Source organism: Hyla sarda, chromosome 11 (assembly GCF_029499605.1).
Source record: "Hyla sarda isolate aHylSar1 chromosome 11, aHylSar1.hap1, whole genome shotgun sequence".
Classification (NCBI taxonomy): Eukaryota; Metazoa; Chordata; class Amphibia; order Anura; family Hylidae; genus Hyla; species Hyla sarda.
The window spans coordinates 29,324,630-29,347,803 of NC_079199.1; the positions used below are offsets into that span (position 1 = coordinate 29,324,630).

General features: G+C 45.7%; 1 protein-coding gene across 2 annotated transcripts in view; it reads left to right on the forward strand.

Annotated features, from left to right (window-relative positions):
- CDAN1 (codanin 1) overlaps positions 1-23,174 on the forward strand; it is an 87,671-nt gene that overhangs the window by 26,615 nt on the left and 37,882 nt on the right. For both annotated transcript variants that reach the window (XM_056545832.1, XM_056545831.1), the window contains exons 2-7: positions 9,227-9,915; positions 12,876-13,085; positions 13,910-14,091; positions 14,683-14,802; positions 16,309-16,387; positions 17,431-17,551. In XM_056545832.1, the coding sequence (XP_056401807.1) occupies positions 9,227-9,915; positions 12,876-13,085; positions 13,910-14,091; positions 14,683-14,802; positions 16,309-16,387; positions 17,431-17,551 (1,401 nt within the window). The remainder of the gene's footprint in view (positions 1-9,226; positions 9,916-12,875; positions 13,086-13,909; positions 14,092-14,682; positions 14,803-16,308; positions 16,388-17,430; positions 17,552-23,174) is intronic.

Sequence of the window (23,174 nt, forward strand, 5' to 3'; positions counted from 1 at the left end):
ATGTCCGAAATGTGCACGTCTACAGTATTGTCCGTAGTATGCCCGAAATGTGCACGTCTACAGTATTGTCCGTAGTATGTCCGAAATGTGCACGTCTACAGTATTGTCCGTAGTATGCCCGAAATGTGCACGTCTACAGTATTGTCCGTAGTATGTCCGAAATGTGCACGTCTACAGTATTGTCCGTAGTATGCCCGAAATGTGCACGTCTACAGTATTGTCCGTAGTATGTCCGAAATGTGCACGTCTACAGTATTGTCCGTAGTATGTCCAAAATGTGCACGTCTACAGTATTGTCCGTAGTATGTCCGAAATGTGCACGTCTACAGTATTGTCCATAGAATGTCCAAAATGTGCACGTCTACAGTATTGTCCGTAGTATGTCCAAAATGTGCACGTCTACAGTATTGTCCGTAGTAGGTCCAAAATGTGCACGTCTACAGTATTGTCCGTAGTATGTCCGAAATGTGCACGTCTACAGTATTGTCCATAGAATGTCCAAAATGTGCACGTCTACAGTATTGTCCGTAGTATGTCCAAAATGTGCACGTCTACAGTATTGTCCGTAGTAGGTCCAAAATGTACACGTCTACAGTATTGTCCGTAGTATGTCCAAAATGTGCACGTCTACAGTATTGTCCGTAGTATGTCCAAAATGTGCACGTCTACAGTATTGTCCGTAGTATGTCCAAAATGTGCACGTCTACAGTATTGTCCGTAGTAGGTCCAAAATGTGCACGTCTACAGTATTGTCCGTAGTATGTCCATAATGTGCACGTCTACAGTATTGTCCGTAGAATGTCCAAAATGTGCACGTCTACAGTATTGTCCGTAGAATGTCCAAAATGTGCACGTCTACAGTATTGTCCGTAGAATGTCCAAAATGTGCACGTCTACAGTATTGTCCGTAGTAGGTCCAAAATGTGCACGTCTACAGTATTGTCCGTAGTATGTCCGAAATGTGCACGTCTACAGTATTGTCCGTAGTATGTCCAAAATGTGCACGTCTACAGTATTGTCCGTAGTATGTCCGAAATGTGCACGTCTACAGTATTGTCCGTAGTATGTCCGAAATGTGCACGTCTACAGTATTGTCCGTAGTATGTCCGAAATGTGCACGTCTACAGTATTGTCCGTAGTATGTCCGAAATGTGCACGTCTACAGTATTGTCCGTAGTATGTCCGAAATGTGCACGTCTACAGTATTGTCCGTAGTATGTCCGAAATGTGCACGTCTACAGTATTGTCCGTAGTATGTCCGAAATGTGCACGTCTACAGTATTGTCCGTAGTATGTCCGAAATGTGCACGTCTACAGTATTGTCCGTAGTGTGTCCGAAATGTGCACGTCTACAGTATTGTCCGTAGTGTGTCCAAAATGTGCACGTCTACAGTATTGTCCGTAGTGTGTCCAAAATGTGCACGTCTACAGTATTGTCCGTAGTATGCCAAAATGTGCACGTCTACAGTATTGTCCGTAGTATGTCCAAAATGTGCACGTCTACAGTATTGTCCGTAGTATGTCCAAAATGTGCACGTCTACAGTATTGTCCGTAGTATGTCCAAAATGTGCACGTCTACAGTATTGTCCGTAGTATGTCCAAAATGTGCACGTCTACAGTATTGTCCGTAGTATGTCCAAAATGTGCACGTCTACAGTATTGTCCGTAGTATGTCCAAAATGTGCACGACTACAGTATTGTCCGTAGTATGTCCAAAATGTGCACGTCTACAGTATTGTCTGTAGTATGTCCAAAATGTGCACGTCTACAGTATTGTCCGTAGTATGTCCAAAATGTGCACGTCTACAGTATTGTCCGTAGTATGTCCGAAATGTGCACGTCTACAGTATTGTCCGTAGTATGTCCGAAATGTGCACGTCTACAGTATTGTCCGTAGTATGTCCGAAATGTGCACGTCTACAGTATTGTCCGTAGTATGCCAAAATGTGCACGTCTACAGTATTGTCCGTAGTGTGTCCAAAATGTGCACGTCTACAGTATTGTCCGTAGTATGTCCAAAATGTGCACGTCTACAGTATTGTCCGTAGTATGCCAAAATGTGCACGTCTACAGTATTGTCATAGTATGTCCAAAATGTGCACGTCTACAGTATTGTCCGTAGTATGTCCAAAATGTGCACGTCTACAGTATTGTCCGTAGTATGTCCAAAATGTGCACGTCTACAGTATTGTCCGTAGTATGTCCAAAATGTGCACGACTACAGTATTGTCCGTAGTATGTCCAAAATGTGCACGTCTACAGTATTGTCCGTAGTATGTCCGAAATGTGCACGTCTACAGTATTGTCCGTAGTATGTCCGAAATGTGCACGTCTACAGTATTGTCCGTAGTATGCCAAAATGTGCACGTCTACAGTATTGTCCGTAGTGTGTCCAAAATGTGCACGTCTACAGTATTGTCCGTAGTATGTCCAAAATGTGCACGTCTACAGTATTGTCCGTAGTATGTCCAAAATGTGCACGTCTACAGTATTGTCCGTACTATGTCCAAAATGTGCACGTCTACAGTATTGTCCGTAGTATGTCCAAAATGTGCACGTCTACAGTATTGTCCGTAGTATGCCAAAATGTGCACGTCTACAGTATTGTCCGTAGTGTGTCCAAAATGTGCACGTCTACAGTATTGTCCGTAGTATGTCCAAAATGTGCACGTCTACAGTATTGTCCGTAGTATGTCCAAAATGTGCACGTCTACAGTATTGTCCGTAGTATGCCAAAATGTGCACGTCTACAGTATTGTCATAGTATGTCCAAATTGTGCACTCTACAGTATTGCATTATTAAAAAAAAAAAAAAGTATATTAGAAAGGAGTGCAATGGCCATTTTAGCCCCTTAAGGACCACAGGTGTACGCCCTTGCTTGCTGGTACTAAAAGGAGATGTCCGGTGCAGACTTTTTCTATTCCATCCTGCCCGGGCTGCAAAAAAGACAAAACAAACTTTCACTTACCTTCCTACGTTTCCCCGGAGCTCTGCAACAGCTGATTGTTCGGCCGAGCTGTCTGCTTCCTACTTCCCTTAGCCCGATACGTCACACGACGTTTCAGCCTATCACCGACCGCAGCAATGTCCCCCTTCGGCTGGTGATAGGCTGAAGCGACGTGTGACGTACCGAGCTAAGGGAAGATTTGCGGCGATTCTGGGTCTCCAGTGACCCAGAAAATAAGGGGGATCATGGTTGTCCAAGACACCCAGGATCTCCACTTGTGCCACCCCTCCTAATTCTGCTATTGGTCGATCAGAAGCGACGACCAATAGCAGATCAGGGGGCATAACGTTCGGTTCCCCTGCTCTGCCCACCCACTGTAGTCCGGACAGAGCGGGGGAACCGACTGTGACCGACACCGAAGGTCCACTTACCGTGGGTGGCGATCGGCGGCAGCAGAGGACGGCGATGCGGCTCCCTGGATCCACTATATGCTGGTCTCTAAATTGTAGCCCTCCAGATGTTGCTAAACTACAACTCCCAGCATGCCCAGACAGCTGTTTGCTGTGTGGGCATGCTGGGATTTGCAGTTTTGCAACAGCTGGAGGGCTGCAGTTTGGAGATCACTGTGCAGTGGTCTCTAAACTGTAGCCCCCCAGATTTTGCAAAACTGCAAATCCCAGCATGCCCCAACAGCTGTCTCTGCATGCTGGGCGTTGCAGTTGCGTACCTCCAGCTATTGCATAACTACATCTCCCAGCATGCCCTTCGGCAATCAGTACATGCTGGGAGTTGTAGTTTTGCAACAGCTGGAGGCACACTGGTTGGAAAATACCGAGTTAGGTAACAGAACCTAACTGAAGGTTTTCCAACCACTGTGCCTCCAGCTGTTGCAAAACTACAACTCCCAGCATGCTTGATCTGTCAGTACATGCTGGGAGTTATAGTTTTTAAACAACTGGAGGTTTGCCCCCCCCCCCCCCCCCTTGTGAATGTACAGGATAATTTGCCGCAGCTCAAACTTGAAGCAGGAAAGTTACTGTAAACCCGCCCGTGTGAATGTACCCTGTACATTTACATGGGGGGCAAACCTCCAGCTGTTTCAAAACTACAACTCTTACAAACTCCTAGCGGGAAACTCACTGTACACCCCCGCCAGTGCGAATGTACTCTAAAAACACTACACCAAGACATAATAAAGGGTAAAACACTACATATACACCCCTTATACTGCCCCACCCCCCAAATAAAAACGTATCGTACAGCAGTGTTTCCAAAACGAAGCCTCCGGCCGTTGCAAAACAACTCCTCCCAGCATTTCCAGACACACTTACTGTCCAGGCATGCTGGGAGTTTAGCAACAGCTGGAGGCACCCTGTTAGGGGTATTCTACGTCAGTGATTCCCAATGTCCACCCCTATGTAATCCCTAATTTAGTCCTCAAATGCGCATGGCGCTCTCTCACTTCGGAGCCCTGTCGTATTTCAAGGAAACAGTTTAGGGCCACATATGGGGTATTTCCGTACTTGGGAGAAATTGCACTACAAATTTTGGGGGGGCTTTTACCCCTTATGAAAAGGAAAAGTTGGGGTTTACACCAGCATGTTAGTGTAAAAAATAAATAAAAGAATTTACACTAACATGCTGGTGTTGCCCCATAATTTTTATTTTCACAAGCGGTAAAAGGAAAAAAGACCCCCAAAATTTGTAACACAATTTCTCCTGAGTACGGAAATACCCCATATGTGGGAGTAAAATGCTCTGCGGGCGCACAACAAGGCTCAGGAGTGAGAGCGCACTATGTACATTTGAGGCATAAATTGGTGATTTGCACAGGGGTGGCTGATTTTACAGCGGTTCTGACATAAACGCAAAAAAATACCCACATGTGACCCCATTCTGGAAACTACACCCCTCACGGAATGTAACAAGGGGTTTAGTGAGCCTTAGCACCCCACAGGTGTTTGAGGAATTTTCATTAAAGTTGGATGGGAAAATGAAGAAAAAAAATTTCACTAAAATGCTGGTGTTACCCTAAATTTTTCATTTTCACATTGGAGAATAGGAAAAAGCCCCCCAAAATTTGTAACCCCATTTCTTCTGTGTAAGCACATAACCCGTATGTGGATGTAAAGTGCTCTGCTTGCTCTGCTTGTGGATGTAAAGTGCTTTGTCCGGAATTGAAGGCCACGTGTGTTTACAAAGCCTCCATAGTGCCAGAACAATGGACACCCCCCCCCCCCACATGTGACCCCATTTTGGAAACTACACCCCTCACGTAATGTAATAAGGGGTACAGTGAGCATTTACGCCCCACAGGTATCTGACAGATTTTTGGAACAGTGGTCCGTGAAAATGAAAAATGTAATTTTTCATTTGCACAGCCCACTGTTCCAAAGATCTGTCAAACGCCAGTGGGGTGTAAATACTCAGTACACCCCTTATTAAATTCTGTGAGGGGTGTAGTCTCCAAAATGGGGTCACATGGGGGGTCCACTATTCTGGCACCACAGGGGGCTTTGTAAACGCACATGGCCCCCGACTTCCATTCCAAACAAATTCTCTCTCCAAAAGCTCCATGGCGCTCCTCCTCTTCTGAGCACTGTAGTGCGCCAGCAGGGCACTTGATGTCCACACATGGGATATTTCCATACTCAGAAGAAATGGGGTTCAACATTTTGAGGGTCATTTTCTCCTATTACACCTTGTAAAAATTTTAAATTTGGGGAAAAACCAGCACTTTAGTGAAAAATTTTTTTTTTTCATTTACACATGCAACATTAACTAAAAGTCGTCAAACACCTGTGAGTTGTTAAGGCTCACTGTACCCCTTGTTACGTTCCTTGAGGGGTGTAGTTTCCAAAATAGTATGCCATTTGTTTTATTTTTATTTTTTTTGCTGTTCTGGCACCATAGGGGCTTCCTAAATGTGACATGCCCCCCAAAAACCATTTCAGCAAAATTTGCTTTCCAAAAGCCAAATGTGACTCCTTCTCTTCTGAGCCTTGTAGTTCCCCCACAGAGCATTTTACGTCCTAACATGGGGTATTTCCATACAGGAGAGATGGGGTTACAAATTTTGGGGGGCATTTTCTCCTATTACTCTTTGTAAAAATGGTAAATTTGGGGAAAAAAGTGCACTATAGTGAAAAAAAATGTTTTTTCATTTACACATCCAACTTTAACGAAAAGTCGTCAAACACCTGTGGGGTGTTAAGGCTCACTGGACCCCTTGTTACATGCCTTGAGGGGTCTAGTTTCCAAAATGGTATGCCATGTGGGGAGTTTTCTGCTGTTCTGGCACCATAGGGACTTCCTAAATGCGACATGCCCCCCAAAAACCATTTCAGCTAAATTCACTCTCCAAAATCCCATTGTTGCTCCTTCCCTTCTGAGCCCTCTACTGCGCCCGCCGAACACTTCTTATACACATATGAGGTATTTCCTTATTCTAGAGAAATTGGGTCACAAATTTTGTGGGTCTTTTTCTCCTATTACCCCTTGCAAAAATTCTAAAACTGGGTCTACAAGAACATGCTAGTGTAAAAAATGAAGATTTAGAATTTTCTCCTTCACTTTGCTGCTATTCCTGTGAAACACCTAAAGGGTTAACACACTTACTGAATGTCATTTTGAATACTTTTGGGGGTGCAGTTTTTATAATGGGGTCATTTGTGGGGTATTTCTAATAAGAAGGCCCTTCAAATCCACTTCAAAACTAAACTGGTCCCTGAAAAATTCCGATTTAGAAAATTTTGTGAAAAACTGGAAAATTGCTGCTGAACTTTGAAGCCCTCTGATGTCTTCCAAAAGTAAAAACATGTCAACTTTATGATGCAAACATAAAGTAGACATATTGTATATGTGAATCAATGTATAATTTATTTGTAATGTCTATTTTCCTTCCAAGCAGAGAGCTTTAAAGTTAGAAAAATGCTCCATTTTCAATTTTTTCATCAAATTTTTGAATTTTTCACCAAGAAATGTTGCAAGTATCGACACAAATTTACCACTAACATAAAGTAGAATATGTCACGAAAAAAACTATCTCGGAATCAGAAGGAAAGGTAAAAGCATCCCAGAGTTATTAATGCTTAAAGTGACAGTGGTCAGATGTGAAAAAAACGCTCTGGTCCTTAAGGTGAAAATGGGCTTGGTCCTTAAGGCGTTAATGACAGTGCCCATTTAAGGCCTCGTTCACACCACGAATTGTGGCAGACATTCCACTGTTGGAATTCTTGATTCCCCACTCCGCCAATGACATCACATTTGCCTCTTCAAGAATTTTTTTCTATATAGAATACTTGCACAGCCATATTTTTATACAAATGTATTTTTACGTGCATCCCATATATCTGTGCTCGGCATGATGAGCCAAGTGTGATTGAGGCCTAAACAAGATTCTTTTCAGTAATGTGATTCAATCTGAGCCACAAAACAAGAGACAGTGGGGAAAGTTACACTGCAAAGTACAGTAGAATTGTGATTCAAATTGCAGGAAAAAAAGCAGTGCGTGATACTATGGCGCAGCGTCTGTGTTTCTCTTCAGTGTCCTTGTGACATGTCAGAAGTTACTTTAAAGTGTAGGGCCGCATAGTGCACAAAAGTAAATTTTTTAACTCACTTTAATTTTGAATTCTGCAACAAAATACCTTTACTCAGCACCATTTGCCTGCTCCCCACCGCTTTTAAAGGGGTACTCCACCCCTAGACATCTTATCCCCTATCCAAAGGATAGGGAATAAGATGTCTGGTTGAGGGGGTCCCCAGCAGCAAGACCTCCGCGATCTCGGCTGTGCTACCCCAGACATCCGGTGCACGGAGCGAACTTCACTCTGTGCTGAATGACTGGCGATGCAGGGTGGAGGCTCTTTATGTCACAGCCACGCCCACTTGTGTTGTATCGGCCACGCCCCCCTGTGCAAGTCATAGACTTGCATTGAGGTGGCGCGGCCATGAAGTCATGAGCCTCTGACGCTCTAAACGAACGCCAGGCACAGCAGGGAGATCGCGGGGGTCCCCTGCGGCAGGACCCCCTCAATCAGACATCTTATTCCCTATCCTTTGGATAGGGGATAAGATGTCTAGGGGCGGAGTACCCCTTTAACTACATTAGTAGACGGAGCCTTCTGCTCCATCTCCATAGCACTTGTAGCCAGTGAGACCCAGTGCAATGGGATTCTACAGCACTTGGCTTCATGCTGTCTATGGCAATAGAGCGGGAGGCTCCATCTCCTAATGCAGAGTTACGAGTGGCAGGGAGCGGGTTGTTGTAGGGCACCGTCCTGCACTATAGTCGTTTTTTCAGAAAGCTGCCTAAAACTAAAGTACACATAAAAGAGAACCTGTCATCACTTTCATGGTGACTTAACCACATGTCATTGGGGGCACTCCTAATAGGCTTCTCACACCACCAGCCCTGTTTGATAGATCTCTCCCAGTTTGAGAATAGGAAGAAATCTATCAATGTCAGTGGGAAGAAGCCTCCATGGAACACCCCACAACAACTAGTGGTTCATGCAGCATGAAAGCAATGACTGTTCCTTTAAAGTTTATGTACATTTTAAAGACCAAGATGTATCAGGCATTTTAATAATGTAAATCAGCTTCAAGATAAAATAGACTTCCACTATAATTTCTGCCAATTTCTAGTGTTAATGATAGTAAATGTGTCACGCAGCAGGAAGCCATATTCTATTCTGAAAAGCCTTGTGGTGTTCTGTAAAAACAAAGCAATTTCACAAATTTTTGTGCCAGTGAGCAGCACAATTTGTGAATTTGTGTGCCAGAAAACTGGTTTACAGGGCTTGGTAAATCCCACCCATTGTTTTTACAGTAGACTCGGGAACCCTTTACATATCCCTTCTGACTTCCCCCTTACCCAGAATCACTATGAATGACATGTCTTCCCATATACACAGATAAGCCAGTTTCACACGATCGTAATAGAGAGGCATTTTGGCATACTTAGTATGGCTGTGGGTCCATCCTGACTGCGGTGCTGGTGACCTGAACAGTGGTCAGGTTCAGTTGGGCCAACACCATAAGGACAGACTTGCCTATCATACCAAGCTGGATATTAAATTTGGCTAATATTGATGTCTTATTTAATGATTTGCTACAAATATCACAGGGAAACCCCTTTATGGAAAGTAAACTAAGGTTACATGTTGTTACCGTTACCGTATTTCTAGTTAGTAGTTCTATACAATGGAGTCATTCTGCATAATGTTACGTTGTAATTCTTTAACTTGTTACTTCAATGCTTGATCTTTAATAGGAGAGCCATGTCGATCCCACTCTTGGATCATTTAACTTGCTTCGTAAGGACTTTGTTCCCTTTCTGCTCAACTTTCTGCGTGAACAGACCAGCCAGATTCTGAGTAATGGGCCATCTACCCCTGCAAAAACCCCAAATGCAAAGACTAGTGCAAAAGCTGTAAGCACTAGCAGCCAAAGGCCCATCCCAGAGAGGAGGACCCACAATTCATCCGCACATCGTGGAAGCCGCATTCAGCTTTTTACACAAACCCCCAATAGTTCCTGCGCTTCAGATAAATGTTTTTTGTCCCCAGACTCTGCATCCAGTGACTCATCTTTTATGACGAAATCGAATTTTAGTAGAACGTCTTTTCAGAATAGTCCTAACTCAAGTTTCAGCCCTTCCCAGCACCACAGTGAAAAGCGTTCGGCACAAAAACTAAATCTAGGGAACGTTTTGGGGCTCACTCCAGAGGGGAACACAGCGAGAAGAGGCAGAAAAAAGAACAATTCCTCCTATCGTCATGCCTCTAAAGACCTGAGCAGACGTTCCCTGGAAGATGAGACACAAGGAGAGAACAGCCCATGGAGTATGCAGAGGAAAAAGCCAGGGTCTGCTAACACAAGTGCCTCACCTGTGAATGTCACGCTAAATCTGAACAACTTGGAAGAATTTCCTCCTATGGGAGCTTCCTGCGAGTCTGCAAGGTGAGGAAACGAGGATTTTTCTAGTATATTACTAGAAGTGTTAAATCAAACAATATCAATAATTTATTTTACCAATGCTGGCATTTCCCCCATTGCAGTTATGTTAGGTGTCCATCAATTTTTAGACAATTCATTTTTACACGGTAGAGAACCCCTTAAAGCTGTGCTTCTCCCCTAGACATCTTTTCCCCTAAGAAGTCTGATCGCGGGGGTCCACCTGCTGGACCCCCCTTTATCTCCGTGCAGCACCCAGCATTCTGTGACATCACACCACGGCCCCTCCCCGCGTTCAGACATCTTAGCCCCTATTCTTTGGACCCCGCGATCTCCATGCATGCACCTCCACTTTCTGAACATTATGTTCAGAACGCTGGGTTCCGGCAGCTGTGATCGTCACTCACGCCACGCCCCCTTGTGACACCAAACCTTCTCCAATAATATGTATAGAAGGGGGCGTGGTGACTGTAACTCCCCCTCCTATAGACATGAATGGAGGGGGCATGGCGTGACGACCACGGCTGCCAGAACCCCAGCATTCAGAAAAACATAATGGTTAGAATGCAGGGCGTCTGCACGGAGATTGCGGGATCACAGCGGCTGCACTCCCACGATCAGACATCTTATCCCCTAACCTTTGGATAGTAATGTGTAGCAATGGAGTACCCCATTAAAGTCTTCATGGCAACCTATTGTATGCAGTTTGCTTGTGCATGAGATTAAGTTGTATCATGTAAATGCTGTTTTCTGTGATTTATGGGTTGAACTTTTTTGACAAAGGTAAAAGCATCATATGTCATATCATTTACCATGAATGCCTGTTAGGTGGGATCCCAAGAGTGGGACCAGTATCTTTCTCTATAACGGGACCTCCTGACCTCATCCTCGCTAGTTATTGCAAAACTTCAACTTCCTGCACAGCCAACAGCTGTCTGGGCATGCTAGGAGCTCCATTTACTCCATTTTTAGGCAGAGTATAGACCGCCTCCAGTTGCAACTCCTTCCTCCAGTAAACAGGGATTAAGCAAAAATCCTTGTGGTACTATATTCTTATGATTGTATATAATGCTGTCTATTTCTTCTGCAGCAAAAGCTTAGACTTAAATGACAAAGTTATCTGTCCGTCTTGTAGTTTCTGTTACATGTTGTTTTATAGCCAAACTACTTTACATCATTTACGTCATCTATGATTCCTTTGTGCAGATGTATTACATACAGGCATGCAACGATTCTTAAAAAATTAGTGGGGAACAAGGTTAAAGGGGTTATCCACCATAAGCAGGGGTGTGGAAATTCAAAAAAATATATACTTGTCCAAGGGACTAAAACAGAACGCAAACTACTTGTCCCTCATGACGATCCACTTGTTCTGGTACATAAAATAATTTCAACCAAAATAGTCTGTAAATAAGGTCTTTATTAATAGAAACTTAATAGGCAGACCAGTATGTCACCCCATTAGGTGGATAGGGCTCCTGATAAGTCCACCCCATTAAATAGGCAGTCTCCCCTTCAGGTAGATATGTCCCTTTATCAGGTAGGTACGTCCCCTCATCACGTAGGCAGGCATGAAGGGCTCCCCTAGTATGTAAATAGGGCCCCAGATATATACGTCCCCCCAGTTGGTAAAAACGTAGGGCTCCCAGACAGAGCCCCAGATAGAAATTATCCCTATCAGGTAGAGCTCCCCCAGTAGATAGGCAGGCCCCAGATGGATATCACCCCCATCAGGTAGGTAGGTAGGGCTCCCATTTAAAAATGTTACTCCCTAAGTCAGAGCTTTCCAAACTTTTCATAGTGGCGCCTTTACATAGTTTGATGACACACTCCTTGCTATACTGCCAATTGCATGCATCGCGTTGCACGTTGACAAGCTTCTAGCATCCTGTGCCAGTTCATTCCCCCCCCCCCCTTTATCACACCCTGTGCCATATCATTCCCCTGTGCCATTATATTCCCCCTTCTCTGATGCTTCATGTGCCATTATATTTCAGCCCCCCTGTTCCATTATATTTCAGCCCCCTGCTTTTACCTGTCCTCCGTCCCCATGTGCGCTCTGGCAGGCTCGGGGGGGGGGGGTTAGTGGTTATGTTGCTGGACCGCATCCTCGGTCCTGATGGAGGTGCGCACGATAAATGACGTCATCGCACGCGCCTATGCCGGGATGCAGATGTTTTGCGCGGCTCGTTATAGGCTGCAGCATACAGCTGCAGTCTCTAGGAGTTTAGGGGCGGGCATGATTGCCCCATTACATGTGAATTCCTCAGGCATTTAGCTCTGCTTGACCAAAGCAGGGCTAAATGCCTGAAGAATTAACCTGCCTGGCGCCCGTAACTGCATGTCCCGGGCGTCGGGCGATACAATTTTCACATCCCTGATAAGGTGATTTTAGTACTTGCCTACCAGAACTAGATATTTCCTGTTGGATTTTGTTCTCTAAACTACACATCCCACAGTTCCATGCTTGAAAGTTTGAGGTCACTTTTCTTCCTCCCACACATCAGCCACCCCACCCATTGAAACACAGTGTTTTCTAATCAGGGGGCCTACAGCTGTTGCAAAATTGAAGCAAGACAGGCTCCCTCTGATCACCTGACTAGTGATATCAGGTCTCGACGCACTGCAACCTGGGAAATCCAGAGACCTGAGTAATTTTGTATGCTGTTAAAAATGATATATTGGGGCAATATTCACAGAAGAATTGTGAGACCACAGTCACACACAGTTATAGACACTATATTATGAACTACACTAACTTTACAGCCCTTGTAGCATAGTCAAATAAAAAAATATCGCGAAGCACCTCTTTAATACTGTTATCTTGTTTCCCCTTCCCTTGAATGCTTGGTGAAAATTTAACACTGATTCTCTGTTTTTTTAAGATTTCTATAATTTCTGCAATAAATGATATTCTTTGAGCTTTTTATTTTTGCATTCTTATTGATACATTCTGCTTTGCTCAGTAAAACAAAACCATCACGAAGGATCAATCCTACACCGATCAATGATGTACATTCCAAGTCGAGGCTTTGTTTCACCTCCACTCCAATTGGTCCATCTGGTATGGAGCTCAGCCGCTCAGGAATGGATGTGTTTACCAGCGTTCAGGAAGGTGTCTGCACCCCTTATACAGGAAGTTTACGTGAAGAGAGGGAAATACTGCGCCAAGAAAGGTATTGCCATTTTAGGCCCTTCAAAGGAAACCTGTTATGTTAAACAACCTGGATGGCATCCTGTTGTAAAGCAGGAGAAACTCAGCAGATTGATAAAGTTTGGTAGAAAAGATTCAATACAACGTAAAGGTGGGACATCAGTTTAGAGTCCCTTTAAGGGTCTATTCACACATACAGTATTCTGCGCAGATTTGATGCGCAGGATTTCAAGCTGTGTTCAGTTTACATTGAAATCTGAGGCAGAAAATCCTGCGCATCAAATCTGCACAGAAAACTGTACGTGTGAATAGACCATAAAGAACATGTCCAGCGGTAAGAAACGTATCTCTTATACGCAAAATAATGGATAAGACTCTGATTGCAGGGGGTCCGACTGCTGGGGCCCTACGCAATCTCTCATATGGGGCCCCTGGTCTTCTCGTACCCAGCACGTCAGCTGGTCGAAACATGTCCCCTCCATTCATCTCTATGTGTAAGACTGAGACATACAAACACTGTGTCTCCGCCTCTTCCTTAGAGATGAATGGAGGGGACATGTTTGGACCAGCTGACGTGCTGTGTGCGAAACGTCACACACAGGAGCTGAGCCGGCACCTGAAAAGGAGATCAGACACTTAACCAACAAAAGCAGGAAATCAGTAAATTGTACTAAATCAATAAGATTTACTGATTTTGTTAGTCAAAACTAATTATCAGTCTGCTCAGCTCCTTTGCTATATATCACAATGCCAGAGAATTAGACAGTATTTTCAATGTGAGAAGTTTATAGGACTCACTGCTATTTAACATTTTTTTTTTAAACCTAATTTTATACAAATTTATAGGTCCAAACTATTGCAGCAAACTTCGTCTCCAGTTGTGTTAGATCCCATCACTCCTACCAAACAGAATTACAGCAGAAGCACCAGTGTATCAGTAGATATTGTATCCTATGCTGATCCTATCAAAGTGTCAAGTAAAAGACATCTGAAGGTCCTTGCTGAGCTGTATTCTGCTTGCATAACAGGTAAATTTCTCTCTTACTTTGATAGTGTATAAAAAAAATAAATACAAATAAATAAATATTTAAATAAACCACTCATCATAAAAATTTTAATCGCCCCTTCTCCATTTTACAAATAAAAAAAATATAAACAAAAGAGAACAAACAATATATTTGGCATAACCGTGTGCAGAATTGTTTGAACTATTAATAAATTACATTATTGATCCCACGCTATAAATGGCGTAAATGAAAAAATACCAAATACCAGAATTGCTGTGTTTTTCAGTCACATCTTATCCTAGAAAAAATGAATAAAAAGAGACCCAAAAGTCCAACCAACACAAATATAACAAATTGGTACCGATTAAAAAATAGAGCTGGCGACACAAATAATTTTGATACGTTATCCTAATAATTGAAAAAATTGGCCATCAATTGTCCTTTACTTTTGTTGTTCGCCTCTTACTCATTTTATGTCCAGACTGGCGTGAAAGGTTTTTTATTTATTACCGTAATTGTTTTCTCTACTACTTGTTAGTTTTCTGATCCTTTTGTGACCTATGATATCTGTACACGATTTTTAGATTTAGATTTTTTATTTTTTTTTTCCAGAAAATCTAGTGCCAAATATTTTTCTGGAACTTTTTTTTGTCCTTCAACTGCTCACATTCAGGGGACCATGTGGTACAGATGACAGGGACTGTGAGCTGGAAATCACACGAGGTATTAAAGGTAAATGACTACTCAACTGTATTGCATTTCTACATTGTAACCAGTGGAGTGAATATACATGGTCCTGTATGTGCTGATATATACAACTTCTTTGGACTGTCGGACGCACTGAGGTTTTAGACAACAGAAAATAGAAATACTTCATAAGTGGTCTAAGGAAGTGAAGAAGTTTATGGCATAAAGTGGTTTTAGGGTAGTGCCTTCTTCTACACGTTGGCCGCTGTTGCTGTCCATTCTTCCTGGTTTTCCTGCCTGCTCTATACATCGTTGGACTAGAAGTATCAGTATTACTACTGCTGCATACAGACTATCCAGCATGTAGGGCAGCCTGACCACTGGACAGGAACATTCAGCAGCCAATGTGTGAGATATTATACAAGTCCAACAGACCTGACTTTCCTCTACTCTGTATACTGACTACTAGAGAAAACAAACATTACGCCTCCTTGCAATTTTGCAGCAAAAATGGCCGTGAGTTACATCTTCACTGCTCTGCGATCTGTCTGCTCAGTGTCTTAGCTTCTTAAGCAGCACTTACAAGACATCTATGAGTGATATCAAAGCAGCCCTGATGCTAAGCAGCCAGCATGGAGCAGTCATGACAGCAGAGGGAGGAGATGACTTTGAGGAGGAGAATTCTATGATCAGGCAGCAAGCTTTATAGGCATACTGCCTGATTATTAAGGCACCGTCAGAGGGTCATAAATATCAGGGTCCAATAACTGCAAATTATAAGATGTAGAGACATTTTAGGAAGAGTTTTTATGGCAAAAAATGTGTGTAATAGTCCAAAGGATATGGGGGGAGATTTATCAAAACCTGTGCAGAGGAAGAGTGGTGCAGTTGCCCATAGCAACCAATCAGATCGCTTCTTTCATTTTCCACAGGCCTCTTTAGAGGCCTGTGGAAAATGAAAGAAGCAATCTGATTGGTTGCTATGGGCAACTGCACCACTCTTCCTCTGCACAGGTTTTGATAAATCTCCCCCATGGCAGTTAGAAGATTAGAGTGGGATATTCTGGTAGTTGATATAGAGCGAGACAGTAATGTGAAATAACCTAAAAATCCTTCATAATAGAAATCCAGTAACAGTAGGTAGAATGTTAGGTTTATTGAAATAGGAACAAGGTAGCATCATTGCTGCCATATTGGTTTCTTTCCTCTTTAGGTATCAGTCAAAATTGTTATTCCAGTCATGTGAGGCGGAGTGGTTACTTAGGATATGCTGTCTGACGGTTGTCAGGCTGTGGGTCCCTAGCAACAGATTTATCTCAGTTCACTTAGCATTTCTGCTTTAGCCTCTGTTTCCACCAATGTGTGCCCTATGAAATACTGCAACTCTAACATATGTCATCATCATAATCACAGTTTTTAAAAGTAAGGTTGGGTTGTGATCATTTCTAAAATGTTGTGTTTATCATATTCACCGTACGATTGATTGTCTGGGAGTACAGTTCTTTCCTCTGTGTGCATTACATAACAACATGTGCTTTTCTTATTTTTCAGATGCCGTGGAACAGCAACACTTTCAGAGTGTGCACAATTGTGTATATTTTGCTGTTTTGGTCCTCGATTTCCAGTTTACGTACGTCACTTAGATTTGTTTTTTCTATATGTAATATCTTAATACCTTACATGTTGGACTATTTATTTAATACACTTGTAGTTATGAAAGCTTAGTTCACACTTTTACTTTTGCCAGTACATCAGAGATTCTGGGATCTGGTTGACTCTGGCACTGAAAGTAGGGTTTCTGGCACTCCAGTATGTGGCGGTAAAGAAAGGGGTTGGGTGACCAGTGGTGGAGGACTATGAGTATTGTGGCAGCCTACATGAATAACAAAAGATGAAGAACTTCTGTCACTACCTGTACAAAAACGCTACAAAACTGATGCAGCAAACCTGGTTGTGTCTACTTTCTGTTTACACTAGACAAAAAGTATGTTCACACAAGTAAAATGTGCGTCCATGTGAAACTCTGGAAAAGAACAAACAAAAATTTCCAGCTTGCAGGATTCCTTAAAATGTGTAGCTTTATTAAAAAATCTTCAAAAGCAATATCCACATGCATATTTCTATTAAAGATTTTGTAATAAATCTACATGTTTTAAGGAATTCTGTAGGCTGGATATTTTTGTTTTGTTCTTTTCTATATTTGTGGTCTTGCCCCAGATCATCCATGCAGGCAGATTCCTTGGATCTAGATGAGAGCTCATTCAGCACTAGTTTTCATTGGGACACGGGAAACTCTGTGCTCTGGCTTTTTGTGTTGCTGTCAATGTGGAGGGGGGGGGGGGGGGGTCACATTGATCTAAGTCAGAGCTAAATGTGTACCTGTGATGATGGTCTGGAGGCAGGATATCGGTTTAAATTTCCTGGCAACTGTTCTTCCATTCGTGTTTGTCATTAAACTGCCATAAAGCATATGTATTCCGAGATTGCTGTAAATAATTTTTTTCTAATATAGAAAGTTGCATATTGCACTGTATTTCCAGATGTTGGTATATTTTATTTAATGGGTTGCTTTATTTTTTTTTAATTAAAACGTGAATGCACATGAACCCGAAAGCCTGTAAAATGTCGACTTGTAAGCCCATGATGGTAACAGTTATTTCTGTGCATCTGCAGTATTATTTCACTCTTGGATAAAAGCACCTTGAAACTTCTTGCTGAGAATGAACGTATTGGGGCATTTTCTCCTACCTTGCAAGAACGACTCCTAGAAGCATACCGGACCAGTACGGGCAAGGTAAATAATATATTTTTTCACTTTGTCCCTATTTTATGTTTTTATTTTTTTTCTGTGATATTTCAGCCACTTAACTGGTGTTACATAGGTTGTCTGAAAATAGATTTTTTTTTTATACATGGCTGGAAGTAGTTTAAAAAAAAAAAAAAAGTGATACTCTCCTACCCTGATCCCCTGCAGTTGCAGTTTTGTCAGCACCCAGTGTCTGCTTCTCATGGTTGGTTTCTCTGACACACCATCCCTGCTGGAATTGTTCCCCTCAGCAGCTCATTGGCCGCAGCAGTGTCCAACATTCAGTGACTAGTTGAGCGGACAGTTCTTGTGGGGATGACATGTCTCTAAAACCAAGAAGATTGTGGACCATGAACCTTTGAGACAGCAGTTGCGGTGTATCTGGGTAAGCGTGTGTATCACTTTATTATACGCCAAACTGTGTAAAATATTTTTCTCTATCGGCTCCATTGGGGGACACAGACCGTGGGTGTATCTTGCTGTCTCTAGGAGGTGTGACACTATGGTAATAAAAAAAGTCAGCTCCTCCCAGCAGGATATACCCGCCTTCAGGCTCTGAGCTAGTCAGTTTAAGCTTAGTGTCTGAAGAAGGTGGACTTGGGCTGGATTCTCCAGTCCAGGTCTTCTGTTTTTTATTTTCCTAGTATAGGGACGTGTTAGTTTTTTATTCCCTTTCTTTTCCGTTTTCAGGTGGGGACTCAGGAACTGCGGTTCACTATTTCCCCATTGCGAGTAAGGGGGCACAGACATTGCGTATATGCGCTGTTAACCCCCTCTCGCCAACGGTCAGCATCTGGGTGGTACCTCATGGGTCCGGGTCCCCCTTTTTCTCTGCTTTCTCGCGCATAGCAGCCAGGCGTGATGCAGGGACCATAAGCTGACTGAAGACTTCACTGAAGACTCCATTAGGTAAGTTCTTCGGACTGAGGTAAGTACTTTCCCCTTTTTTCCTACAGGTATGGACTCGCAACCTCTGGAGACCCCCTGTTTTGGCCCACCTTCAGTGTATGGGGCTTGATTTTACAGGGGCTGCACTGGGGGAGCAGCGACATTTGAGGGCGCATATTTTTATAAGGCACCTTACTTTTGGGGGGCATGTGGTATGGAGCTCTTTAATATGTGTGTGTGTTGGTGCAACTACTCAGCGCCTTATATGCGGCTGTCAGCCACGGTGCTGCTTTGGGTCGGGCACTTTCACGCTGGCTTACTTTCTTATGCTTGCACCTTATACGCTGTACCTTATGCGCTGTTACGAGCCGGGCGCTTCAGCGCCGACTTACTTTCACCGGCAGCCTCTGCCAGCGTTCTGGCCGCCCACTCTGTTCCTCGAGCGCAGATACAGCTAGGCAGGTGCGCTCGGGACAAGGAGCTGGCGCCATGACAGTTCTTCTTCGGCCGTTCTGTAGCTCCGCCCACTGGGCTGGGAGCTCTCAGAGGCGCGAAGCAGCGTCCTATCAGCGCTGTGAGTGCGATTTTCCAGGCACTCCCCTCCCTCCCTATTGGCTAACTTGTTCGTTCTCTCTGTCTGCACGGAGCGAGTTCTCCTCACTGCAGCTGACAGGGGACACAGATCTGGGTGAGAAAGTGCCTGTCTTCTTTTTTTTACCCCATTATGTCCGTACCCAGGGCTGTTACTCCCTCTAATCAGAAACCTGGGGATTCGGTGACTTACTATATCTGTAAGCACTGTAATACCAAGATACCTGGCTCCGCTGAGCCCGCTTGCTCTGCCTGCTCCACTGCTCCCCCAGACCCCCTGGTGCCCCCTGATGCCCCTTCGGTCCCGGTGGGTTCAGTCGCTCCTCCAGCTTGGGTTTCTTCCCTGACCCAGTATATGGCTGACTTGACCCAAGTCTCCCTCCCGGGAAATGGTGTCCGCCTTGAAGGGGTCTTCCCTGCGCAGGACCTCTGAGAGGGCCCGCTCTTCGTCTCCTCGTACTTCACGCTCTCACAAGCGTGCTAGGGGTGCCTCGTCCGACTCTTCCATTGAGTCTTCGGATAGACGTGAGCGTTCCCCTCGCGGGTCCCGCCCCCCCCCCCCCCCTATCATCTAGGCACAAACGTCGCTCCTCCAGAGGACGTGCTCGGAGTCGCTGCTCTGCCACGCCAGAGCCGCGTACCCGGTCTGGATCGCCCCCCTCCAGGACTGACTCTACTCACTCACATTCCCCTGGTGAACTAGTGGACGAGGCTTCCGAACCGGCATCTGACCCAGAGGACCGCTCAGACTCAATTGCTACGGTGAACTCATTGGTCACAGCCATAAGAGACACCTTTCACTTGGTGGACCCAGGATCTTCGGATGTCAATCCAGGAGTATCCTTTCATCGTACTAAGCGAGCACCTCAAAGGTTCAGCTCTCACGCTGACTTTGACAACATTCTGGAATCCGCATGGAAGCATCCAGACAAGAGATTCCCAGGATTCAAGACAATTCAAGAGCGATATCCATTTGACAAGGACTATGTCGCTAAGGTGGCTTCCCCTCACTCAGTGGATCCACCAATCTCCCGGATCTCTAAGGTGACTACACTGCCTCTGGCAGATGCCACTGCCTTCAAGGATCCTGCTGACAAGAATGTAGAATCTTTAGCGAAGTTCGCTACTGAAGCAGCTGGCTCTTCTCTTCTTCCCATCTTTGCCTCGACATGGGTCTCCAAGGCCCTGTCGGAGTGGTGCCAACAGCTCCACCAGGATATCTTAGCGGGATCCCCCCAGAGGACCTATCTGCTCTGGCTCTCCGATGCGCCAAGGCTGGGGACTTTCTATGCGCAGCTTCCATGCAGTCAGCCCATTGTTCTACCTTTGCTGTGGGTCACCTAGCAGCCCTCTGCCGCTCTATGTGGCTTAAAGCTTGGAATGCAGATGCCGTTTCCAAAAGGTCTCTCACTGAGCTTCCCTTTACGGGCGGCCGTCTTTTTGGCAAACGCCTTGATGAGATTATCTCTGAGGCAACGGGAGGTAAGAGTTCCTTGTTACCTCAAAATTAGGCTCGCCCTACTTCCCAAAGGAAGTCCTTTTCCTTTCGGACCTCTGGCCCCAGTAAGGGGTCCGGACAGGCGCCCTCGCGGGACAAGAAGGCTCCCTCGTTCCGGGCACGCCCGTCTTGGAAGTCGGATTCCAACCGCTCTGGCTGTTTTGCGCCCAAATCGGGCACTTCTGCATGATGTGAGGCCTCCACCCGCGGTTTCTTTGCGGGTGGGAGGTCATCTCTTGTTTTTCCGAGACATCTGGACCTCACACATTCAGGACTCTTGGGTCAGGGACGTGGTGTCCAACGGTTAACGAATCGAATTCGCCTCCCTTCCGAGGGATCGCTTTTTTCGATCCCGGGCCCCCCGGTCTCCTCCCCTGGCGAAGCAGTCTCTGCTTCTCCAGGGGGTGATCGTCCCCGTCCCTCCAGGGGAACGTTTTCGGGGTTTCTATTCAAATCTCTTTGTGGTCCCCAAGAAGGATGGTTTTGTACGACCAATCCTAGACCTCAAGCGTCTCAACCGTCATCTTCTCATCCGCCACTTCCGGATGGAATCTCTCCGCTCGGTGGTGGCGTCCCTGGAACAGGGGGAGTTCCTTTCATCGGTGGACATCAAAGATGCCTACTTCCATCTGCCAATATTTCCGGGCCATCATCGGTACCTCCGTTTTGCAGTTCCGGAGGGGCACTTTCAATTTGTAGCCCTCCCCTTCGGTCTAGCCACGGCTCCTTGGGTCTTTACAAAAATCCTTGCGCCAGTGATGGGCCTGTTAAGGTCGAAGGGGATCTCGGTGATACCCTTTCTGGACGACCTTCTCATCAAGGCTCCAACCAGAGACCAGACTCTGGAGAATCTGGACGTCACTCTCCACACTCTGACTCGCTTCGGGTGGCTGGTCAACCAGGACAAGTCAGTCCTCCGGCCTACCCAGTCTCTAACCTTTCTGGGGCTTCGATACGACACGGCCTCTGCCCGAATTTGTCTGGCGCTCCGGGAGGGGGTCCGCTCCCTGCGGACTCAGGTATCAGTCTCCGTCTGCACTTGTATGGAAGTCCTGGGTCGGATGGTGGCAACTATGAAGGCCGTACCCTTCGCCCAGTGTCAATACCGCCCCCTCCAACTGGTGATTCTCTCTCGATGGAACAGATCTCCTCTGTCCCTCGATCGTCATTGTTCTCCCTCTCAGGGTCCGTCAGTTTCTGCTCTGGTGGCTCCGCTCCCCCCCTTCTTCTCTAAGGGCGGTCGTTTCTTCCCCTTCATTGGCAGGTTGTTACAACGGATGCCAGTCTGTCAGGCTGGGGCGGCGTGTTCAGGGATTGGACGGTTCAGGGACTCTGGTCTCCCCAGGAGACCCTTCTTCCGATAAACATATTGGAATTACGGGCGATTCTTCTTTGTCTTCTTCATTGGGAGCCCCGTCTTCAGTCCCGTCCTGTCCCCGCGTTCAGTCGGACAACGCCACGGCCGTGGCGTACATAAATCGACAGGGCGGCACTCGCAGCTCGGCAGCCATGGCCGAGGTAACCAAAATTCTCTCCTGGGCGGAGAGCAAGGTTCCGGCCGTTTCGGCGATCCACATTCCTGGAGTGCTCAATTGGGAAGCGGACTTCCTCAGTCGGTCCTCACCCGACCCTGGCGAGTGGTCTCTTCATCCGGAGGTCTTCACGCAGCTCTGCGACCTCTAGGGCGTTCCGGACGTGGACCACTTCGCGTCCTGGCGCAATCGGAAAATTCTTCCGTTTGTGTCCAAGTCCCGGGACCCTCAGGCTTTGGCCGTGGACGCCCTAGTGATTCCTTGGGCAGGGTTCGCCCTACCTTATCTTTTCCCTCCTCTTCCACTCCTTCCCAGGGTGCTGAGGAAGCTCAAGGCAGAGGGCGTCCCCGCCATTCTGGTAGCTCCAGATTGGCCCCGAAGGTCGTGGTACGCCGACGTAGTCAGGCTCCTGGACGACGCTCCTCTGCGCCTTCCGCTCCGCCCGGATCTACTCTCTCAGGGTCCTCTTTGCCACCCCAATTTACAGTCGCTGCATTTGATGGCGTGGCGGCGGTTTTGAGGGCCCGCGGGTTCTCTTCCCAAGTCATTCGCACCATGCTCAAGGCTCGTAAGCCCTCCTCCGCAAGAATTTACCACCGTACTTGGCGGTCTTATTTTCGTTGGTGTGAAGCTCAGGACTTCTCCCCAGTGACCTTCTCTGTTCCCCGTTTTCTCTCCTTTTTGCAGTCGGGGTTGGAACTGGGGTTGTCTCTCTTCCCTTAAAGGTCAGGTTTCGGCCCTTGCGGTTCTTTTCCAGCGGCCCCTGGCTTCTAATCCTCTTGTCTGGACCTTCCTGCAAGGAGTGGCGCACGCTGTTCCTCCTTATTGGTCACCCTCTCCTCCTTGGGACTTGAATTTGGTTCTGAGTGCCCTCCAGGGTGCACCCTTGGAGCCCCTTAGAGAGGGGTCTCTCCACCTCCTTTCTTGGAAAGTGGTGTTTCTTGTGGCTATCACCTCCATCCGGAGGTTGTCTGAATTGGCAGCTCTTTCCTGCCGTTCTCCGTTTCTGGTGATCCACCAGGACAAGGTCGTTTTCCGGTCAGATCCTTCCTTTTTACCTAAGGTGGTCTCGGACTTTCATCTCAATGAGGACATTGTCCTC